Here is a 20,957-nt window from a genome sequence, read left to right as displayed (position 1 = left end):
CCAACTCCCCAGATACAGACAGCACGTAACGTGTCCCACCAGAGGGACACAGACTCTGGACCACTGCTACACAGTGATTAAGGATGCATACCACTCTGTGGCTCGTGCAGCTTTAGGACTCTCGGACCACTGTCTAATTCATCTGATCCCGGCCTACAGGCAGAAACTAAAAACTTCTAAGGCTGTGGTGAGGACTGTGAGGAAGTGGACAGTGGAGTCAAGGCAGGACCTCCAAGCCTGCTTTGACTGCACGGATTGGGGAGTTTTCGAAGCTGCAACTTTAGACCTGCGTGAAATCACTGACACTGTCACATCATACATCCGTTTTTGTGAGGATCTGTGTGTGGACGAATAAGACCTTCCGTACGTACAACAACAAACCTTGGTTTACACCGAACCTCAGGAGGCTGCGCCAAGTCAAGGAGGAGGCCTACAGGAGCAGCGACCGCGACCTGTTCAAGCAGACCAGAAACACACTGAACCGAGAGGTCAGGAAAGCCAGGAGGCGTTACGGGGAGAGCCTGAAGAGACACCTCTCTGCCAATCCTGATCCCTCAACAGTGTGGAAAGGTCTGCAGAGCATCACGGGCTTCAAGAAACGAACCCCCCGTCCTGTGGAGAGCCTTGCCGTCTCGTAACCCTCATTCGCAAAACGCTACCCTTTTAGCGACACCGAGGGCCAAGAAAATGTCTGCAGGCTCTAGAGCAGGGGTCACCAAACTACGGCCCGCGGGCCGGATACGGCCCGCGGGACCGTTTAATCTGGCCCGCCAACCCTGAATAAATTGTATTATTAAACTTTTTTTTTTTTTTTTTTGCTCATTTTGCCTGCAATGACTGCGTTTCCCCAGTAGATGGGGAAGCGCTCGCCTGCGCATTTACTACCGGAAGCCGTGTCAGAAAGCTCGGTGCACACTCACAAGTGCGTGTACGGACATGGCGCACTCGCGCTCTATTTGTATCAGTCCCGAATTTAGAGCGTGGGCTGTGACGACAGCATTCTTGTAATTTGCGCGCTGAGCTTTCAGATGCAGTTTTGCGCTAAAGCCACCCACAAACCTTCCCCTGGAATCCTTCCGTTAAAATGTCGCCCAAGTAAAGCAGTGCCGAGCGTTTAAAAGAGTTGCCAATTTGGCTCGACGTACGCGACGTGACGTTCAGCCACATGAACGTCAACATCTACCCGTCACAGATCGAGGTAAACGGACCAACACCTCGGATCTCGCCTAAGAATTGCCACAACAAATTTTACTCCAGACTATGACGCACTATCAAACTTTAACAAAAAAGACAGCGGTGTCTACAAGCCTACTGGAACCTACAAAAGGATTATAAGGAAGGAACACAAGAACTTTAAGAGACTGCTCATATGTGTCAGAGAGGTTCTGCTCTGACAACTGAGCTGAACTTTTATCTGTTAAGATTGTGCATGGCACAACAGAAAGTTAATGTTCCATGTTTTTTTTTCTATGAAGAACCCAGAGAGAGTTATTTAGTTATTTATTTCCTGTTTTTTCTGTGAAGAACTCAGAGAGGGTTTAGTTATTATTTATTTCATTAATAGTGTTATTATTTGTTTCCTGACTTTTTTTCTGTAAAGAACCTGGAAAGGGTTATTAAATAACCGTTATTTGGTTATGTGTGGCTTTCTGGAAAACAATAATTTTTTTAAGCTCCCCTACGATCGTCACACTTTTTCTGTTACAAACTGCCACCGGCCCGCCATCAGAGAAGGGAAAGGTTATGTGGCCCTCACAGGAAAAAGTTTGGGGACCCCTGCTCTAGAGCATTTTCTATTCGGGCTCCAGAGCTTTGGAATTCCTTACCAATGGATATTAGGACTGCTACCTCAGTAGAAACATTTAAGACACGTTTAAAGACACATTTCTATGACATGGCCGTTAACTAACCTGTAGTGGCCGATTCGGCTGTAGTTTGTTTTCTCTCCCCCTCCTCACCCCCTCCCTCCCCCCTCCCCGGCCGGGGAGGTGGTTAGGTGGCACCCATGCTGACAGCTGCTATCTGGATTCTCGTGGGCCAATTTAGGATGGGGGAACTGCAGCTCAACCTCCTCGAAGACACTGCCAGGACAATTGAGGGCTCCTTCGGCAGCCCTCTGTTCTGACACGGACATCCACTTTTTATTTCATTGATTTTTATGTTGTATCATTTGTGCCCTCTCTGCATCCATTTCAACCTGGTGATCCTGAAAGGGGGATCCTTCCATCTGTGGTCCCTTCTCCAGGTTTCTCATTTTCCCCCGATAGGGGTTTTTAAGTTTTTCCTTGCCCTTTTGGGAGCTTAAGATCAGGGGATGCTTTGAGAATAATTGTCAATTTCTGTCTATGTGAAGCCCTTTGAGACTGCTTGTGATTTAGGGCTATACAAATAAACTTGACTTGACTTGACCTTGCTAACGAGCTAAACAGGTTGTACTGCAGGTTTCATCGGTCCTCCCACACAACGGGACTTCCTGCAGCACAATCTACATACTCACCTCTCCCCACAACTGCTCTGTCTACACCTCTATCAACGTTATCACCCACTCCCTCTCTTGCAGAGGCCGCGCCCGCACTCCAGATCCGCGAGGAGGAAGTGCGCCAGATGTTCCGGAGACAAAAGACCAGGAAGGCACCGGGCCCAGACGGCGTGTCACCTTCCTGCTTGAAAGTCTGCGTTGAGCAGCTGGCGCCCACCTTTGCACGGATCTGCAACCGTTCTCTGGAGCTGTGTGAGGTGCCCTTGTGCTTCAAGAGCTCCACCATTGTTCCAGTGGCTAAGAAGCCCGCCATCACAGGTTTGAATGACTATAGACCTGTCGCACTGACATCTGTGGTCATGAAATCTTTTGAGAGGTTAGTCCTGAACCACCTGAAGGATGTCACGGGCCCCCTGCTTGACCCCCTCCAGTTTGCCTACCGGGCAAACAGGTCGGTGGATGATGCGGTCAACATGGGACTGCACTACATCCTGCACCACCTGGACATCCCAGGAACGTACGCCAGGATCCTGTTCGTGGACTTCAGCTCGGCGTTCATCATTCCCTCGACAGACACCTTCAAGTTCCTGGGATCCACAATCTCTCGGGTCCAGAAATGGACCGGCCACATAGACTCTGTCCGGAAGAAGGGCCAGCAGAGGCTGTACTTCCTGAGACAGCTCAAGAAGTTCAACCTGCCGCGAGGGCTTTCTGAAGACCTTCTACACTGCCATTATCCAGTCTGTCCTCTGCACCTCCATCACTGTCTGGTTTGGATCGGCCTCCAAACAAGACAAGCACAGACTGCAATGGACAATCAGGACTGCAGAAAAGATAATTGGAATCAACCACCCATCTATCTAAGACTTGTACCTGTCCAGGACCAGGAAACGTGCAAGGAATATCGCTACAGACCCTTCTCTTCCAGGTTGCAGTCTGTTTGAACTACTCCCCTCCGGACGGCGTTATAGAGCTCGGTACGCCAAAACCAGCAGACACAGAGAGAGCTTCTTCCCCCAGGCTGTTGCTCTGATGAACTCACACCACTCTTAGCGTCTCAGAGTCATTACTGTGCAATAACATCCTGCTCTCCACACCTTTTTTGAATTTGTCTACACTGTTTGTACTATGTGTCCTCTCTGCATCCATTGCAGCCTGGTCATCCTGGATAAGGGACCTTACCATCTGTGGTCTCTTCTCAAGGTTTCTCATTTCCCCTAGCTGGAGTTTTGAGTTTTTCCTTGCCCTTTTGGGAGTTTAAGATCAGGGGATGTTTGAGAATATTTGCTATTTTTCACATGTCCTGAGTGTTGTTAGTCACCTAAATGTTGAACAGAGGGTGTGATTTACCGAAGTCAAATTCCTTGTTTGACACGCTCAAACATGGCGAATAAAAAAACTCTTGAACTCTCTTGAATGAATAAATGCACCCACAGTTTGTCTGGTGTGTGAAGCAAAAGTGTCCTGACTTACATGGGCAGAGGAAGAGATGTTGTTAGGGTGGTGCTCACTCTAACTTATTTTGCAAGAACCACACGGGAGACAAGTAAGTCATTTTAGACACCTGCAGGTGGAGAGTCCATTCGTCGCTGTGCATACAGCGATGATCGAACGAGGTCTGACTCAGGCCTCTTGCAGGAGCATTTTTATTGAAAGGAACAGAGTGGGGGTGAGAGTGGACAGGATGGGGTTGAAGTCCCTGGCCTGCTGATCAAAGCATAGCAGGGGGTCTTTTTTGACGTTGTGTAAACAAAACAACTTTGATTGCTTCCTCTGCAGCTAGTCAATCAGTTGAAAAGATCTTAGCACTTTGTTCTACTACTTTTGTTAAGACAGGACAAGCTAAGTTATTTATTACAGGTTACATTCCAACATAATCATACGATCAAGATAATCTGTAAACCCTAACAGACGTCACTCATGACGTAGTTTTCACCTAAGTAAATTTTGTTCAGTATGTATCAGTTCATCTCTTTATCATCTCATATCTACGAAAAAGCGATGTGAGAGGAGGTATAAATATTTTTGGGAAATGAGTTGATCTCCGGAGATGTGTATGGAAGATGACATTATGTCATTGCTGCGCATAATAAATGAACCGTCTTAAGTACGACTATTGGTATAAATGTCGACAATACTGTTATTCAGAACACGTATGCAGATTCAATCTCCCAACTCCCCTCAATCGTATCCAGTCCAAATGGAGCGCATTTTGGAATTTGGATGACATCAAGGTCAGATATACATATGTGTCCTAGCCATTCAGACTGCGGTCGTTTTGCAAATAAATCCGATACGTGCCCGATCTATGAGCAGATATGAAAGTGACCAAATTGGGATTTAAAAAAAATATAAAAATTGGAGCCATTCACACAGTCGTAAAAAATAAAATTAAATACAGAACAGCAAATGGCAGTCTGAATGCAGCCAAAGACCTTATGATAAAGAGGACAGACGTGACATAGTGCATACAAGATAGAACAGAGATAACCAATATTATGATCTCCAACTGAACATCTACTAACCAAACATGTGACAAAGCACATAGAACTCCTAACAAAGGACATGTGAAGGAGAACACAAAACATGACATAGAACAGTAGTCCCCAACAGTGTTCCCTCTAAGCTGCGCACTGCTCGCGGAGTCTCTGCGCACAAGAAAGTCCATTCTGCACACAAAATAAAATTCAGCATACACTAATTGCTCAGTATCTAATGTTAGACGTAATCTAATCTAATAAAGTGGACGGATGATTTTCTTTGTGCCTTTTTGTCGTCTAAATCAATGATTGACAGGTGTCCAGCCAATATAATATGGTTCACTTACGCTAAATAGCCAATCATAGCATTGACAGTGCCTGAAAATGTGTCCTATCCATTCGTGCCGTGCAGGTTTGCTAGCTAACAACACTGCGGCGGAGTCAAGAGATGCAAATGCTAAGTTAGCTAACCCCTTATCATGGCAAAACGAACGAGCAGCGATGCATTCCTATCAAAATGTTTTATGTGTTCTGATAAACAAAACATTGTCTTCTGATTCATTTCATGTTTGTGGCATAATAAATGATCAGATAAATCCATCCCACACAAAGGTTTTGACTTGACTTTCAGGTCAAACTCTTGGGTTAATCTTGTGTTTGTGGAATAATAATTGATCATATAAATTAACCCAACACAAAGGTTTTGACTTGACTTTCAGGTCAAACTCCTGGGTTGCATGACACTGCACTCGACTGGCTCACCTCCTACCTCACCAACAGAAACCAGTTCATCTCTCTCTCCGGTCACGCATCCATCCTCTCCCCAGTTACACAAGGGGTCCCCCAAGGCTCAGTTCTTGGCCCCCTCCTATTCATCTGTTACCTCTTTCTCCTTGGTACTGTCATCCGCAAACTCAATCTGGACTTCCACTGCTACGCTGATGACACCCAGATCTATATACGTGCGACACCAACCCGTAACCCTTCCCTCACCCATTTTGAAACCTGCATCTCTACAATAAAAGCATGGCTGACCCACAACTTTCTCAAACTCAACAGTGACAAAACAGAGCTCCTCCTCATAGGCACTAAATCCTCCCTTAATAAAACTGGATCCATCACACTCACCATTGACTCCTCAAACATCACTCCTTCCCCTCTGGCACGCAATCTTGGCGTTATTTTTGACCCCACGCTGTCCTTTCAACCTCATGTTAGCTCAGTTGTCAAGACCTCCTACTTCCACCTCCGACGCATCGCTAAAATCTGGCACTGCCTTTCTCTCCCTGCCGCTGAATCTCTCATCCACGCCTTCATCTCATCCCGGCTTGACTACTGCAACTCCCTTCTCACTGGAATCACTGCTCACTCACTCCATAGACTTCAACTAGTCCAAAACTCTGCTGCCCGCCTCCTTACCCACACCCGGTCCCGTGAACACATCACTCCTGTTCTCCACTCTCTTCACTGGCTCCCCATGAAGGAGCGTATCATCTTCAAGATACTCCTCACCTTCAAAGCCCTTCACCACCTGGCTCCCACTTACCTATCCGACCTTCTTGTCCCCTACTGCCCCAACCGTCCCCTCCGATCCTCCAATACTTCACGTCTGACAGTCCCAAAATCCAAACTCAAATCCTTTGGTGACAGAGCCTTCTCCTGCACATCACCCCGACTCTGGAACTCTCTCCCTCAGTCTGTCTGTGACTCACCCACACTCCCCATATTTAAGTCCCGTCTAAAAACGTACCTCTTCTCCCAAGCTTATGACCTCCCCTACCCATAACTGGTTTCCTCCTCTTAAGTTTATCCAATTGTTTCCTCCGCCGCCCCCCCCCCCCCTCATGTATGTCTTTGCATTGTTCCCTGTAAGCGTCTTTGGGTTCTTGAAAAGCGCTATACAAATCTAATGAATTATTATTATTATTATTATTAGGATCACATATTGGGCGCTGACACCCTCCCCCCCAAAATACATTTTTATAAAAACCATAATAATTATGTAATATTAAAAAGTTAAATTGGTCAACCTGCTTCAGCTGCATATATGCCTATTAATGCAGTAATATGGGACTTTCCGTTTTTGTTTATTAAAGCAGTAGTGTTTTACCCGAAGTAATATCACATTTCCTATGAGTGCCAGCATATAGCGTTGTAATATCTTGCTCTCTCCCATGCAGTTGGACTGTATTATATTTCTGTTTCCAGTAGCTGCGTGAAGCGATGAGGTTGTGTTTATGTAATGGATTAAGCTGGGGAACCACGTGCAGCATGAATTTCATTTATGTAAATGAGGGGGAAGGTCAAGTGGAAGGCTAGAACGCCGGCAAGGCAAGTACAGCAAGGAAGAAGTGTCGCAGCAGCAGATGACAGACGACGTGTGCCGGGGCACGACTGGAAGCTCGCAAGAGACAAAAGCAGGCAGGCGGACAGGCAAGGAGACAGGCAGGTAGGCAAGCAGGCGACATGCGTCGTCGAGATGGCGGCGCGTGCACACGCAGCAACCTCTCTCTGTCCCGCTCGTGAGGTGTTTTGTTCGTTTAATGAGTGTTTGTCCGAAAGTTTTGTGTGTTCGTCTCGTCGTACTGAGCCGTGGTACAAGTACAGCAGGCAGGTTCTGCTCGACATCGGCGAAAGCGAGTTTTGTGGCGTTCTGGACTTTGAAGCGGGGACATTAAAGGAGCTCGGACTGCTCCGTCCTGAAACGTCGCCGGACTCGCCTGCTGCTATTCCTCCCCCGGTTAGGGAGCGTCGGAAGCGGTGTGCGAGGAGGCTGAAGAGGGGCAAGCGCGGAGATGTCCGGGCCAGGCTGGCGGCCAACCCAGCTCGCCCGGCCGTGCCATCCATTCTTCTGGCGAATGTTCGATCGCTGGACAACAAAATGGATTACGTTCGCCTGCTGAGGTCTACGAACCGGACAGTGCGTAACTGCTGTGTGCTCGTGTTCACTGAGACTTGGTTGACTGTCAACATTCCGGACTCTGCTGTACATCTGGAGCGGCTAGCGTGCTATCGGGCGGGCCGGGCCATTGTAAAAGGGGGAAAATCGCGAGGAGGTGGAATATGCGTCTACATCCGTGACGAATGGTGCCGGGACTCTGTGGTGGTATGCAAGCACTGCTCGCCACTGGCGGAGTTTGTGATCATTAAGTGCCGTCCTTTTTACCTGTCAAGGGAATTTACCGCGATTCTGCTAGTCGCGGTATACATCCCGCCTTCCAACATCGAAGGCGACAGGATCGCGGCTCTTAGTGAACTGTACCAGGCTGTCAGTGAAGAACAGACGGCGCACCCTGACGGTTTCACCATCTTCGCTGGGGATTTTAATCATGCTAACCTGAAGTCTGTTTTTCCGAGGCTTCACCAGCATGTTAATTTTCCAACACGTGGCGACAGCTTCCTGGACCTGGTCTACTCTTCACATAAAGGAGCTTTCAAAGCCGCCCCCCTACCCCATCTTGGACTTTCTGACCATATCACTGTTATGCTTTTACCCGCATATAGACAAATGGTGAGCGCATCCAGGCTGGTTTGCAAGCGGGTATGGGTGTGGCCTGAGGGTGCCTCTGATGCGCTTCGTGACTGCTTTGGCACTAGTGACTGGGACATGTTTAGGCGGGCTGCCACTTGCGACGATCGGACAGACATTGAGGAGTATACCGACTCTGTTTCCTCTTACATCACGAAGTGCATTGATGATGTGACTCACGCAAAATCCATCGTCACTCAAGCTACCCGGAAGCCATGGCTGACAGGGGCTGCTGAGGCCCAGGGACAAAGCCTTCAGAGCGGGGGATGAGTCTGGCTTGAGGGCAGTGAGGGCCGACCTGTCCCGGGGCATCAAGGAGGCGAAAAGGGTGTTCTCTTGCAGGATTACCGCCCACTTCAAGGACAGCAAGGACGCACGGAGCCTTTGGCAGGGCATTCAGACCATCACAGACTACAAGCCCGCGCCGCAGAGCTGTGAGGGCGAAATCCGTCTGCTCAACGATCTCAATCGCTTCTTTGCTCTGACCTCCACTCGGCCCTCACCCACCTGGAGAGTAGGGACTCGTATGTGAGATTACTGTTTGTGGACTTCAGTTCTGCCTTCAACACCATTGTGCCACAACGTCTCATCTGCAAACTCGCCAAGCTGGGCCTCAGTACCTACCTCTGCAACTGGCTACTAGACTTCCTCAGTCGGAGACCTCAGGTGGTACGTGTTGCCAACAAGATCTCCGCCAGCATCACGCTGAGCACGGGGGCCCGCCAAGGCTGCGTGCTCAGTCCGCCGCTCTTCACCCTACTGATGCATGACTGCGCTGCTACAGCACCAACCGGATGATGAAATTTGCTGACGACACTTTGGTGGGTCTCATCACCAAGGGCGACGAGACTCTATACAGGTTGGAGGTTGACCTTCTGACCACGTGGTGCAAGGACAACAACCTCCTGCTGAACGTCAACAAGACCAAGGAGATTGTTGTTGACTTCCGGAAGGGTCACACCCAACACCTGCCGCTGACCATCGACGGTGCTGTGGTGGAGAGAGTGAGCAGCGCCAGGTTCCTGGGGGTGCACATCAGTGAGGATCTCCCCTGGTCTACCAACACAGCATCACTGGCGAAGAAGGCCCAGCGCCGCCTGTACTTCCTGCGGAAACTCAGGCGAGCGTGTGCTCCTCCGGCCGTCATGACTACATTTTACCGTGGCACCATTGAGAGCGTCCTCTCCAGTTGTATTGCTGTTTGGGGTGGTAGCTGCCCTGACTACAACATGAAGGCCCTCCAGCGCGTAGTGAACATGGCTGGTAAGATTATTGGTGCTTCACTCCCCTCCTTGAAAGACATTTACACCTCCCATCTTACCCGCAAGGCGACCACGATTGTGAGTGATGTGAGTCACCCCGCTCACTCTTTGTTCGATCTTCTGCCCTTGCTTTCTTTGGAGGCATGATTAGGGGTTAATCCAATCCTCAAAGTAACGAAAATACAATAACAACGGAGTCAGTCGGCATCCGGGCCGTGCGGTCGGGTTTTCTCAGGTCCTTCGGGCTCATCTCGCGAGGTTCGACTTCCGAATTTTGTTCAACAACCAAAGCAAAAAAAATCTCGAATTTTTTGTTCGAATTCCGATTTGTTCGAGAACCGGGACGTTCAAATACCGAGGTTTGACTGTATAGTTGATCACTTCACATGTTATTTCCACTTCAAACCGCATGAGGTCGCACTAGGCCTGTGGAATAATTGGAACCGCAACTGACAATGAGTCTGAATCCATTCACTGACTTCCGGAGTCAGGAGTTGTTTATAACACAGAGGACAGATATTGACACAGAGGACGAAGATTTCGATGGCTTTAATGATTTGGAGTGACAGGGATGGTTGGATAAACTTGTTATTTACGTTATAGTTATTTGATAAATAGTTTATTTAGTGTAACAACTTGTATATTGTTAGAGTTCAGTTCTTTCTGTATGCCTAGGGAGACCGTGAAGGTATTTATGTTATAGTTATTTGATAAATAGTTTATTTAGTGTAACAACTTGTATATTGTTAGAGTTCAGTTGTTTCTGATTGCCTAGGGAGACCGTGAAGGCAGCAGGGGGGAGGAGACAGGAAGAGAGATCCGGGGCGCTGTGTCAGAGTGAGGCTACTGTGTGAGGCTACTGTGTGTTGGCTCGTATGTTGAACTCTTGTTTTGTGAAATAAAGAGCCGGTTACCAAACTTTCCTGGTACATTGGTAACGCTACAATATAGTTATATAGATCTGTGGAATAATTGGAGCCGCAACTGATGATGAGTCTGACGTCAGCGGCGCATGTACTTCTGGAGTCAGCAGCGGTGTTTTTTATTTTTTTTAAGTGACACAGAGGATGACAATTTCAATGGATTTAATGATTTGGAGTGATACGGATGGTTCGATAAAATTGTTATTTATGTTAAAGTTATTTGATATATACTTTATATATAGTTATATAGCCCTGTGAAATAATTTGAACTGCAACTGACGACGAGTCCGACGTCGGCACTGCATGCACTTCCGAGGTCAGAAGCGGCATCGTTTACACAAAGGACGAAGATTTTGATGGATTTAACGATTTGAAGTGGCACGGACGGTTTGAGAAACGTGTTATTTATGTTATAGTTATTTGAATAACTGTTAATGTTACACCAGGCACATTCTCAGCTCCTCGTTTGTGTTTATGTAACGTTAGCATACTGTATCGTTTACTCTGTTGTTGCCTGTTCATGTCTGTTCTTGGTGTTGGATTTTGTCAAATAAAGTTCTCCCAAAAATGCGACTTGTACTCCGGAGCAACTTATACGTATCTGTTTTTATTTTCTTTAATATGCATTTTATGGCTGGTGCGACTTGTACTCCAGAGCGACTTGTAGCCCAGAAAATACGGTAGATTAAAGTGCCATGTGTACAAGAGAGCATATACATTTCAATTAACAGTACAGTTAACCTTTCATGGAAGCTAAGTGTGCATCCTAACTTTTATGCAGGAATGTGGGAGTGCCATACATGAAAATTGACCAAACTGGCTATAAAATAATTAGTGTAACATGTAAATGATGTATATGGCAATAATAATAAAAATACGTAACAGTAAATAAGATCAGTTAGCGCTAGCACATTACTAGGTATTACACTAATAAACTAAATGTATGTATGTTATAGCATTTGTTGTCTAATTAGTATATCACAAACCCTTGACAATAAACTTTCAGCTTAGCTCAATATGCTATTTCAAGTTTGCTGGTTTTTGAAACCTATGAGCCATGGCAATTTGTTTCCGTTCGCACCCTATTCATAATGAGTTATGTGACATGAGTGTATACGATGGCTGGCTTTTTTGGCTATGAACCTCCTTGCTGCTGCTACTTGGTTCTTTTGGGACATGGACACTAGGGCATCTTATATTAATAGTTTATATATATATAATAGTAAAAACTGGTCAAATATTAAAAAAAAGATATTAAAAGTGAAGACAATTTGCAATTCTAGTAATGACACAAATTTGATGCACAATTTGTCTTCGCGGGCCACATAAAATGATGTGGTGGGCCGTGTCTGTCCCCCGAGCCTTGAGTTTGAAACCTGTGGTTTACATGATCAGGGTTTTTTTGTGTCAATCAGCGAAAAAAAAAACGGCAATTCGATCAGAAAATGAACAAAATCAAACAATTTTGCTCCTATCTATTGTTAGCGAAGCGAGACTCAAATATATAAAACCTTTTCTACATATACAAAAGGTCATTGCCCTTAAATAGAGTTTGTAAATATGTCAAAATTTGTATTAGTAAGTGTTTCTGCTTTAACCAGATAATCCATCCGACTGCACAAGTTGAAGACATGCACAGATATGCTTTGTAGGTATATTATTTATGAATAAAATACTTACTAATGATCTCTCCGGCTGGTTTGGCCTCACCGTTGTTGTTACTAGGGTAGGTGGGGAAAGCTGTTTGAGAGAGAAATAGAGATAGAAAGACAGAAAGACATGAGCAACTGATAGCATTCGTTGTTAAATCACAAGGGCAGACTTACGGTAACAATCTGGGAAGTTGACAAAGCCGTCAGCACATTGTTCGCAGTTGTCGCCAGCGTAGTTTTCTTTGCAGAAGCAACGTCCTGTCATGTCCTCACACGTCCCATCCATGAACAATGACTCACAGTCACAGGCTGACAAGTGCACATCCACATACACATTCATGCATAAACACCATGATATAGAATAGATAGTTTATTGATGGAAAGGTTGATTTAACAGTGATAGATCTGAAGCCAGGCGGCTCGGTGACGCACTGGGTAGCAAATCCGCCTCACAGTTAGGAGGGTGCGGGTTCGATTCCACCTCCGGCCCTCCCTGTGTGGAGTTTGCATGTTCTCCCCAGGCCCGCGTGGGGTTTCTCCGGCCACTCCGGTTTCCTCCCACATCCCGGTTTCCTCCCACATCCCAAAAACATGCTCGGTAGGCCGACTGAAGACTCCAAATTGTCCCTAGGTGTGAGTGCGAGTGCGAATGGTTGTTTGTCTCTGTGTGCCCTACGATTGGCTGGCAACCGGTTCAGGGCAAATGATGGTGGAAAATAAGTATTTGGTCAACAACAAAAGTTCATATTAATACTTTGTTATATACTCTTTGTTGGAAATGGTAGAGGTCAAACGTTTTCTGTTAGTCTTCACAGGGTTTTCACACACCCTTGCTGGTATTTTGGCCCATTCCTCCATGCAGATCTCCTCGAGAACAGTGAGGTTTTGGGGCTGTCGCTGGGCTACAACGGCCAAGACCAAAAAGCTGTCAAAGTACACCAGAAACAAAATTGTAGATGTGCACCAGGCTGGGAAGACTGAATCTCCAATAGGTCAGCAGTTCGGTGTGAAGAAATCAACTGGGGGAGCAATTATTAGAAAAGTAAAGCTATACAAGACCACTGATAATCTCCCTTGATCTGGGGCTCACGCTGTGTGGTCAAAATGATCTCAAGAACGGTAAACAAATTGCCAGAACCATACGGGGGGAACCTAGTGAATGACCTGAAGATAGGTGGGACCAAATTAACAAAGACTTCCATCAGTAACACTACGCTCCCAGGGACTCAAATCCTGCAGTTCGAGACGTGCCTCCCTGCTTAAGCCAGTACATGTCCAGGCCCGACAGATGTTTGCTAGACAGCATTTGGATGATCCAGAAGAGGATTGGGAGAATGTCATATGATCTGATTAACCCAAATACAACTCTTTGGTAACAACTCAACTCGTTGTGTTTGGAGGAATAAGAATGCAGAGTTGCATTCAAAGAAAACCATACATACTGTGAAGCATGGGGGTGGAAACATCATGCTTTGGGGCTGTTTTTCTGCGAGGGGATCAGGACGACTGATCCGCCTCAAGGAAAGAATGAACGGGCCCATGTATCATGAGATTTTGAGTGAAAACCAACTTCCATCAGCAAGGGAATTGAAGATGAAACGTGGCTGGGTCTTTCAACATGACAATGATGCCAAACACACCGCCCGGGCAACAAAGGAGTGACTTCGTAAGAAGCATTTCAAGGTCTTAGAGTGGCCAAGCCAGTCTCCAGATCTCAACCCCATGGAAAATCGTTGGGAGTTGAAAGTCTGTGTTGCCCAGCGACAGCCCTGAAACATCACTGTTCTCGAGGAGATCTGCATGGAGGATTGGGCCAAAATACTAGCAACGGTGTGTGAAAACCTTGTGAAGACTTACAGAAAATATGTGCAATATCTGTCTACCTCATACTCTTTTTACCTGCTTTTTTGCACTATTTTTTTATCTAATAATTTGTTTATCTCCACTGTATATTGTGTATTGTGTATATACTGTCCATATGTTTCTTAATTACAGTTTTTTTCCATGTATAATGCGCCCCCATGTATAATATGCACCCTAAAAATGGCATGTTGATGCTGGAAAAAAGCCTGTACCCATGTATAATACGCACGCAATTTTTTAAAAAAAATGGTTTTTTTTTTTTTTTTTTTTTTTTTTAAGTCCCAATGATCGTCACACACGCAGGGAGGCAATGGGTCCCATTTTTATAGTCTTTGGTATGGTCTTAAATAGACTGGATGTATTTTTTTTTGTTGGCGTTGATTTCTCCGACTGCCCGTAAAGGCACCACCGCGATCCGTGCGGACATGTGAAAAAGGTGTGCGGACGTGAAAAAGGCGGCTCTGTATGGGAGAGACGTTGAAGAGGAATAAAAACACCCTCGGAAACCAAAACTTGCCCCTCGTCGTGACTCGGAGCCGCAACAAATGTTTCGGATTTGTGTAGGGTACATTGTGACACACAGCAAACGAGCAGGTGATCGAGCAAGCGTCTGATACGAGAGCATTGCGGTCGTATGGAGCGTGTTTGAAGTGAACAGCAGAGACGAAAGGAACAAGGCAAAGTGTTGTGAAATAAAATATTACCTGTAATACGCATTTTGTTATTTGCTGATTGAAACTGCTAATTAAACTGTGAATTGAAACTAATAGGAAGAAAACAACTCTCGCTCTTTATATAGCTGACGTGTCTTGCGCATCCGTTCTGCGCATCGGATCCATAGTGCGCATGCGCAGTCATACTGCTTCCGTATGACGTCCGGTCCGCGATGGGGATCAAAAAACAAACAATATTTGACAATAACACACCATCAAGGATTGCACCATCGCATCAAACGATGTGTTGTCAATTATGAATTTTACTGACTAAGTGTGTTGGGCAGGATGGCTGAATGCGATGCGCGATTGACAACAAACAAGAAGAAAGGTGATTTCAAGTTTTATTTTGAAGGAGATTCGTCATGTCTCGTCCCCAGTTTTGCTATGTGTCTAGGTTGCCATAGTTTCTGTTCGCGTCGCCCCTCTCTTCCTGTGTCACCTCAATCGATGTAACGTGTTTAACATTTCTTTCCAAACACTGCCCGTGCCGCGGCAGTAAAACCTCAGCAACACGGAAGTAACACAAGATTAATAGGGCTGGATTAAAAAAAAACATACCCGGTAAAAAACACTGAGACGCGGCGGTAACACAGCAGCAACACGGTAGTACAGCACCAACAGGGCTCGTTAAAAAACATACCAGTAAAAGTAAAAAAAGAGCTTCATCGTCTTCATCTTCCTCCTGCGCAAAGGTGAAACCATCGAAGCCTTCCTCCTCAGCGTCCGATTGGAATAGCGTTAGATATCCTTCGCCTCACACTTTCTCAGTCTCTCTTTCGTTGTCGCTTTTATGCATTTCTTCGAGTATGATGAGGGTCTGTTCATGGTAATTTTATTCATGCACGAAGCGCTAAATTACATTAAACTAGCGAGCGACACGTATAGCTTCATAGTAGACGGGACCACGAAATAAAGAAAAGGGTGACGCAACCGTCTTGACAAACTAGCACGTCTTCTTCGTCTGTCTCGCTCTTGCTTCCTGCTAGAGCGCCCCGGAGGCCGTAAAAATCCATAAATACGCCGCGCCGCCATTTAAGCTCTATTTCCCTATTTGACAGCCAAATCGATTGCTTTTAACTTAAAAGCTGCATCAAATGCATTTCTCCGTGTGTTTTTCATGAGGGTGTGTGCGTGATGCGCGAAATGTTCAAAACACAAACCAGCACGTCTTCTTCGGCGCATTATTTCTTCTTATTATTTCTTCTTCGTCTGTCTCGCTGACAAACAAAGAAGAAATAATAAGAAGAAGAAGAAGCAAGAGCGACTTGCTTCCAGCGAGAGCGCCCCATGGAGGCCGTAAAAATCCACAAATACCCCGCGCCGCCATTTAAGCCTCGGGGTTCAAAGTAACCTTCTGAATAAAATGCATTAAAATTTCACGTTCATTACAACTCATTTTTGATGAGCAAAATGTCAGAAGAATTTAATTTAAATGCTGATTGATTGGGTTTTAATACAATGCAGATGGTCCAAACAGCGCCACTGCTTCGTGTAATCTCTGAGTCACATGGCAGAGTAAGAGAAAGGGTTTAGAGCCCTTTGACGCAGGTCACCTAGCGTGCATTCCTACTAAAGCTCATAATAGTCACAAGTAGGGGTGTAACGATTCATCGATACACATCGATTAATCGCTTTACGATTTGTTGGCATCGATGCTAAACGTAAACATCGATCTATATCGCCCGTTTTTGACCTCGGACATTAGACGGGACTTTATTTTGAAATCCAGTTCATTGTTGCTTGCTTCCTCTTTCCGGGAGCAGTGCGCGGCGTGTTGTGTTGTGAGCAGAGCAGGCACGTGAAAGGGGAGCCGACACCTACGCGGCTCCTGGGCTGATGCTATGGCTAGTGTCCAAGAAGACGAGGAAATTCGCTCGCCTTTGGGCTTCAAGTCATTCGTTTGGAAGCACTTTGTAATTTCCTAAATAAAGAGTTTGCAGTACCTTGTTGATTTTGCGTATGAATTGTTATAAATCAGGATATTGTTCTATATCGATCGTAGAGCACTATATCGTGATGTATCATGAATGAATCACAGCAGGCTTTAAGATATCGGCAAATATTGTATCGTGCGTCTTTGTATCGATATATCGTATCGTGACAAAACCCGCGATTTACACCCCTAGTCACAAGCAACACAGCCAGAATAAGCAGCAGCCATAGTAGTGTTTCAAAATAGTATTTTTGTTGTTGTTTTTTTCTTCAAGATACCGCAGTGTATAAAAGTGAAATTTATTTTTTATTTTTTTTGCCATTTTTCACACGTCCTGAGTGTTGTTAGCCACCTAAATGTAAAATTCCTTGTTTGGCACGCTCATACATGGCGAATAAAAAAACTCTTAAATCTTGAAGTGATCAAGTCATCACAAAAATCACAAAAAAATCCTCATATAAACCGCACCTGACTATAAGCCGCAGGGTTCAAAATTTTGGAAAAAGGTCGCGGCTTATAGTCCGGAATTTACGGTACTTATTTTCCACCACAATTCGCAAATAAATTCCTTAAAAATCAGACAATGTGATTTTCCGGATTTTTTTTTCCTTTAGTCTCTCATAGTTGCAGTGTACTGTATTTTTCGGACTAAAAGTCGCTCCGGAATATATGTAGGTCGCATTAGCCATAAAATGCACAATAACGTGAAAAAACGAAACATATATAAGTCGCTCCGGAGTATAAGTCGCATTTTGTGTGAAATTTATTTGACAAAATCCAACACCAAGAACAGACATGAACAAGCAACAAGAGGCTAAACCAGGGGTGGGCAAACTACGGCCCGCGGGCCACATCCGGCCCACGGGACCGTTTAATCCGGCCCGCCGACCCTGAACAAATTGTATTATTAAACTTTTTTTTTTTTGGTCATTTTGCCTGCAATGACTGCGTTTCCCCAGTAGATGGCGAAGCGCTCGCCTGCGCATTCACTACCGGAAGCCGTGTCAGAAAGCTTGGCGCACACTCACAAGTGCGTGTACGTACTCAGTAGTACGGACATGGCGCACTCTCGCTCTATTCGTATCAGTCCCGAATTTAGATCGTGGGCTGTGACATCTGCATTCTTGTAATTCGCGCGCTGAGCTTTCAGATGCAGTTTTGCGCTAAAGCCGCCCACAAACCTTCCCCTGGAATCCTTCCATTAAAATGAGTCGCCCAAGGAAAAGCAGTGCCGAGCGTTTAAAAGAGAGTGGCCAATTTGGCTCGACGTACGCGACGTGACGTTCAGCCACATCAACATCAACCCATCACAGATCGAGGTAAACGGACCAACACCTCGGATCTCTCCTAAGAATTGCCACAACAAATTTTACTCCAGACTATGACGCACTAGCAAAAAAGGGAGACCAACAACACTGTTCCCACTGAAAATGAACGGGAGGCTCTCAAGTTTATTGTAAAAAAATGCATTTTGAATATGATTTGTACACATAGCAGGGATTGAAACTAGCGACCATTCTCATTTTCAAACAATGCAGGATGCTCAAGGACATTGATGCACCACCTATTTGCGACTAATCTTAACCTGTAAAGTTCTTAAGGCTTACTTTAAGGAAGTGTTTCCCGTTTCCTCACCTCTGTTACCAAGTGTTTGTGAGTTAAAACTCTGCTCTGATTTTCAGATACCCCTCACCGTGTTGCTGTTTTGATGACTTTATTTGGATGTATGCTTTCACCGATTCTTCAAGATGATATATTTGGTCAGAATGTTTGCCGTTTGATGTGATCTCATAAGATAAACATCTTTCATTAATCTGACCTGCAGGCACTGAAGTGATGGAGACTGTTATTCATAATAACAGTGTCGTATTTTATGAGAATCAGCAGTTTTTTAGTGAATTATTATTAAAAAAAATTTAATGCTGTTAATAAATGCATTTGTTTTCAAAAAACTTGTTTGGAATATCCATGCTTTACTACCTACTAAAGGCCAAAATCTTTTATGCAATGACCTTTACAGGTCGCTTATATGACTTCACACAAAGCCTACGTCCATCTGCTCCTGGTTCGGCCCTCCGGTCCAAATTTAGAACCCAGTCCGGCCCGCGAGTCAAAAAGTTTGCCCACCCCTGGGCTAAACGATAGGTATGCTAACGTAACGTAAATAAATAACACGTTTATAAAACCATTTGTGTCACTCCAATTCATTAAATACTTCGATCGTCCTTTATGTCAACAATGCCGGCCGGGTGCTCGCCACTGACGGCGGTTGCACTTCAAAATATTCCACAGGTCCATATAACGATATAAAAATTATATATAAAATAACTATTATATAAGCAATAATTTTATCAAACCATCTGTGTCACTCCAAATCATTAAATCCATCGATCAAATTCCTCGTCCTTTGTCAACAACTCCGCGCGTGCGCCCTGACGTCAGCCTCGTCGTTATTCCACAGATCTAATATATAACTATATTATAGCGTTAAAGTACAAGGAAAGACGTGGGTTTGGCAAACGGCTCTTTATTTAACAAAAGAAGAGTTCAATGAGCCAACAACCACTGAACTGTAACGATAAAAACATATACACGTTGCTACACGAAAATAACTATAACATAAATAGTTCACCACCACACGGCCCCAAGGAACGGCGTCGACTTCCAGGCGTGTGGCGGCGTGGACTTCCATCCCCGGAGGTGGAACTTCCAGCCACGGAGGTGGATGAGAGCTCTATACAATAGGACCGGGCGTGCGTAAAAGCCATGACCGAGCCCCATCCACCGTCCCCGGACAGCCACCCGGCCGCGCGCCGGACCCCGACTTCCATCCACAGAGGTGAAAGAGAGCTCCGCAGAATAGGACCGGTCGTTCGTAAAAGCCATGTCCGAGCCCCTTCCACCTTCCCCGGACAGCCACCCGGCCGAGCGCCGGCCCCCGACTTCCATCCACGGAGGTGAAAGAACGCTCCGTAGAGTGGGACCGGGCGTGCGTAAAAGCCATAATAGTTTTTCAAACCTTGTGTGTCACTCCAAATCATTAAATCCTTCAAACTCTTCGTCCTCCGTGTCACTTACAAACAAAGCCGCTAATGATGCCAGTAGTACGTGGGGCCCTTCGTCATCTTCGTCATCCCGTGATCGAATCTTTGTCCTTTATGTAAACAACTGCCACGCCGCTGACGTCACATTCAAATTACAGTAATCCCCTTGCTACATCGCGGTTCGTTTATTGCGGTTTCACTTTTTTATTTATTTGGGGTTTTTTTTAATTTTGAAAATTTGTGAAAAATTTCACATATGTCGCTCCTCAGTATAAGTCGCCCCCCCACCCAAACTATGAAAAAAAACGTGATTTACGTATAGTCCCAAAAATACAGTACCTATATATATATATATATATATATATATATATATATATATATATATATATATATATATATATATATATATATCCGTATATATATATATGTATATATATACAGTGGGGCAAAAAAGTATTTAGTCAGCCACCAATTGTGCAAGTTCTCCCACTTGCAAGATGAGAGATGCCTGTAATTTTCATCATATATATATCGCGGGTATATATATATATATATATATATATATATATATATATATATACTTACATACACAGGACTGTCTCAGACAATTTGAATATTGTGATAAAGTTCTTTATTTTCTGTAATGCAATTAAAAAAACAAAAATGTCATACATTCTGGATTCATTACAAGTGAAATATTGCAAGCCTTTTATAATTTTAATATTGCTGAGTATGGCTTACAGTTTAAGAAAACTCAAAAATCCTATCTCAAAAAATTTGAATATTTCCTCAGACCAAGTATAAAAACAAGATTTAAAACAACAAAACAAAACCAAACATTTGAAAATGTCCATTGATGCACTCGGTACTTGGTTGGGAATCATTTTGCACGGATTACTGCATCAATGCAGCGTGGCATGGAGGCAATCAGCCTGTGGCATTGCTGAGGTGTTATGGATGCCCAGGATGCTTCAATAGCGGCCTTTAGCTCATTTGCATTGTTGGGTCTGGTGTCTTTCAGCTTCTTCACAATACCCCACAAATTATCTATGGGGTTCAGGTCAGGGGAATCTGCA

The 20,957-nt window shown here is 45.0% G+C and overlaps 1 protein-coding gene across 5 annotated transcripts in view; it reads right to left on the bottom strand.

Moving 5' to 3' along the window:
• Positions 1-20,957, bottom strand: part of lama5 (laminin, alpha 5) — a 348,173-nt gene that overhangs the window by 235,864 nt on the left and 91,352 nt on the right. For all 5 annotated transcript variants that reach the window (XM_061273125.1, XM_061273122.1, XM_061273123.1 and 2 more), the window contains 2 exons: positions 12,500-12,634; positions 12,354-12,413 (listed from right to left, as the gene is read on the bottom strand). In XM_061273125.1, coding sequence (XP_061129109.1) covers positions 12,354-12,413; positions 12,500-12,634 — 195 coding nt within the window. The remainder of the gene's footprint in view (positions 1-12,353; positions 12,414-12,499; positions 12,635-20,957) is intronic.

This window comes from Syngnathus typhle, linkage group LG2, assembly GCF_033458585.1.
Source record: "Syngnathus typhle isolate RoL2023-S1 ecotype Sweden linkage group LG2, RoL_Styp_1.0, whole genome shotgun sequence".
In the NCBI taxonomy this organism is placed as follows: domain Eukaryota; kingdom Metazoa; phylum Chordata; class Actinopteri; order Syngnathiformes; family Syngnathidae; genus Syngnathus; species Syngnathus typhle.
Note: the sequence above shows the minus strand (reverse complement) of the source record. Positions and strands in the feature narration are given on the sequence as shown.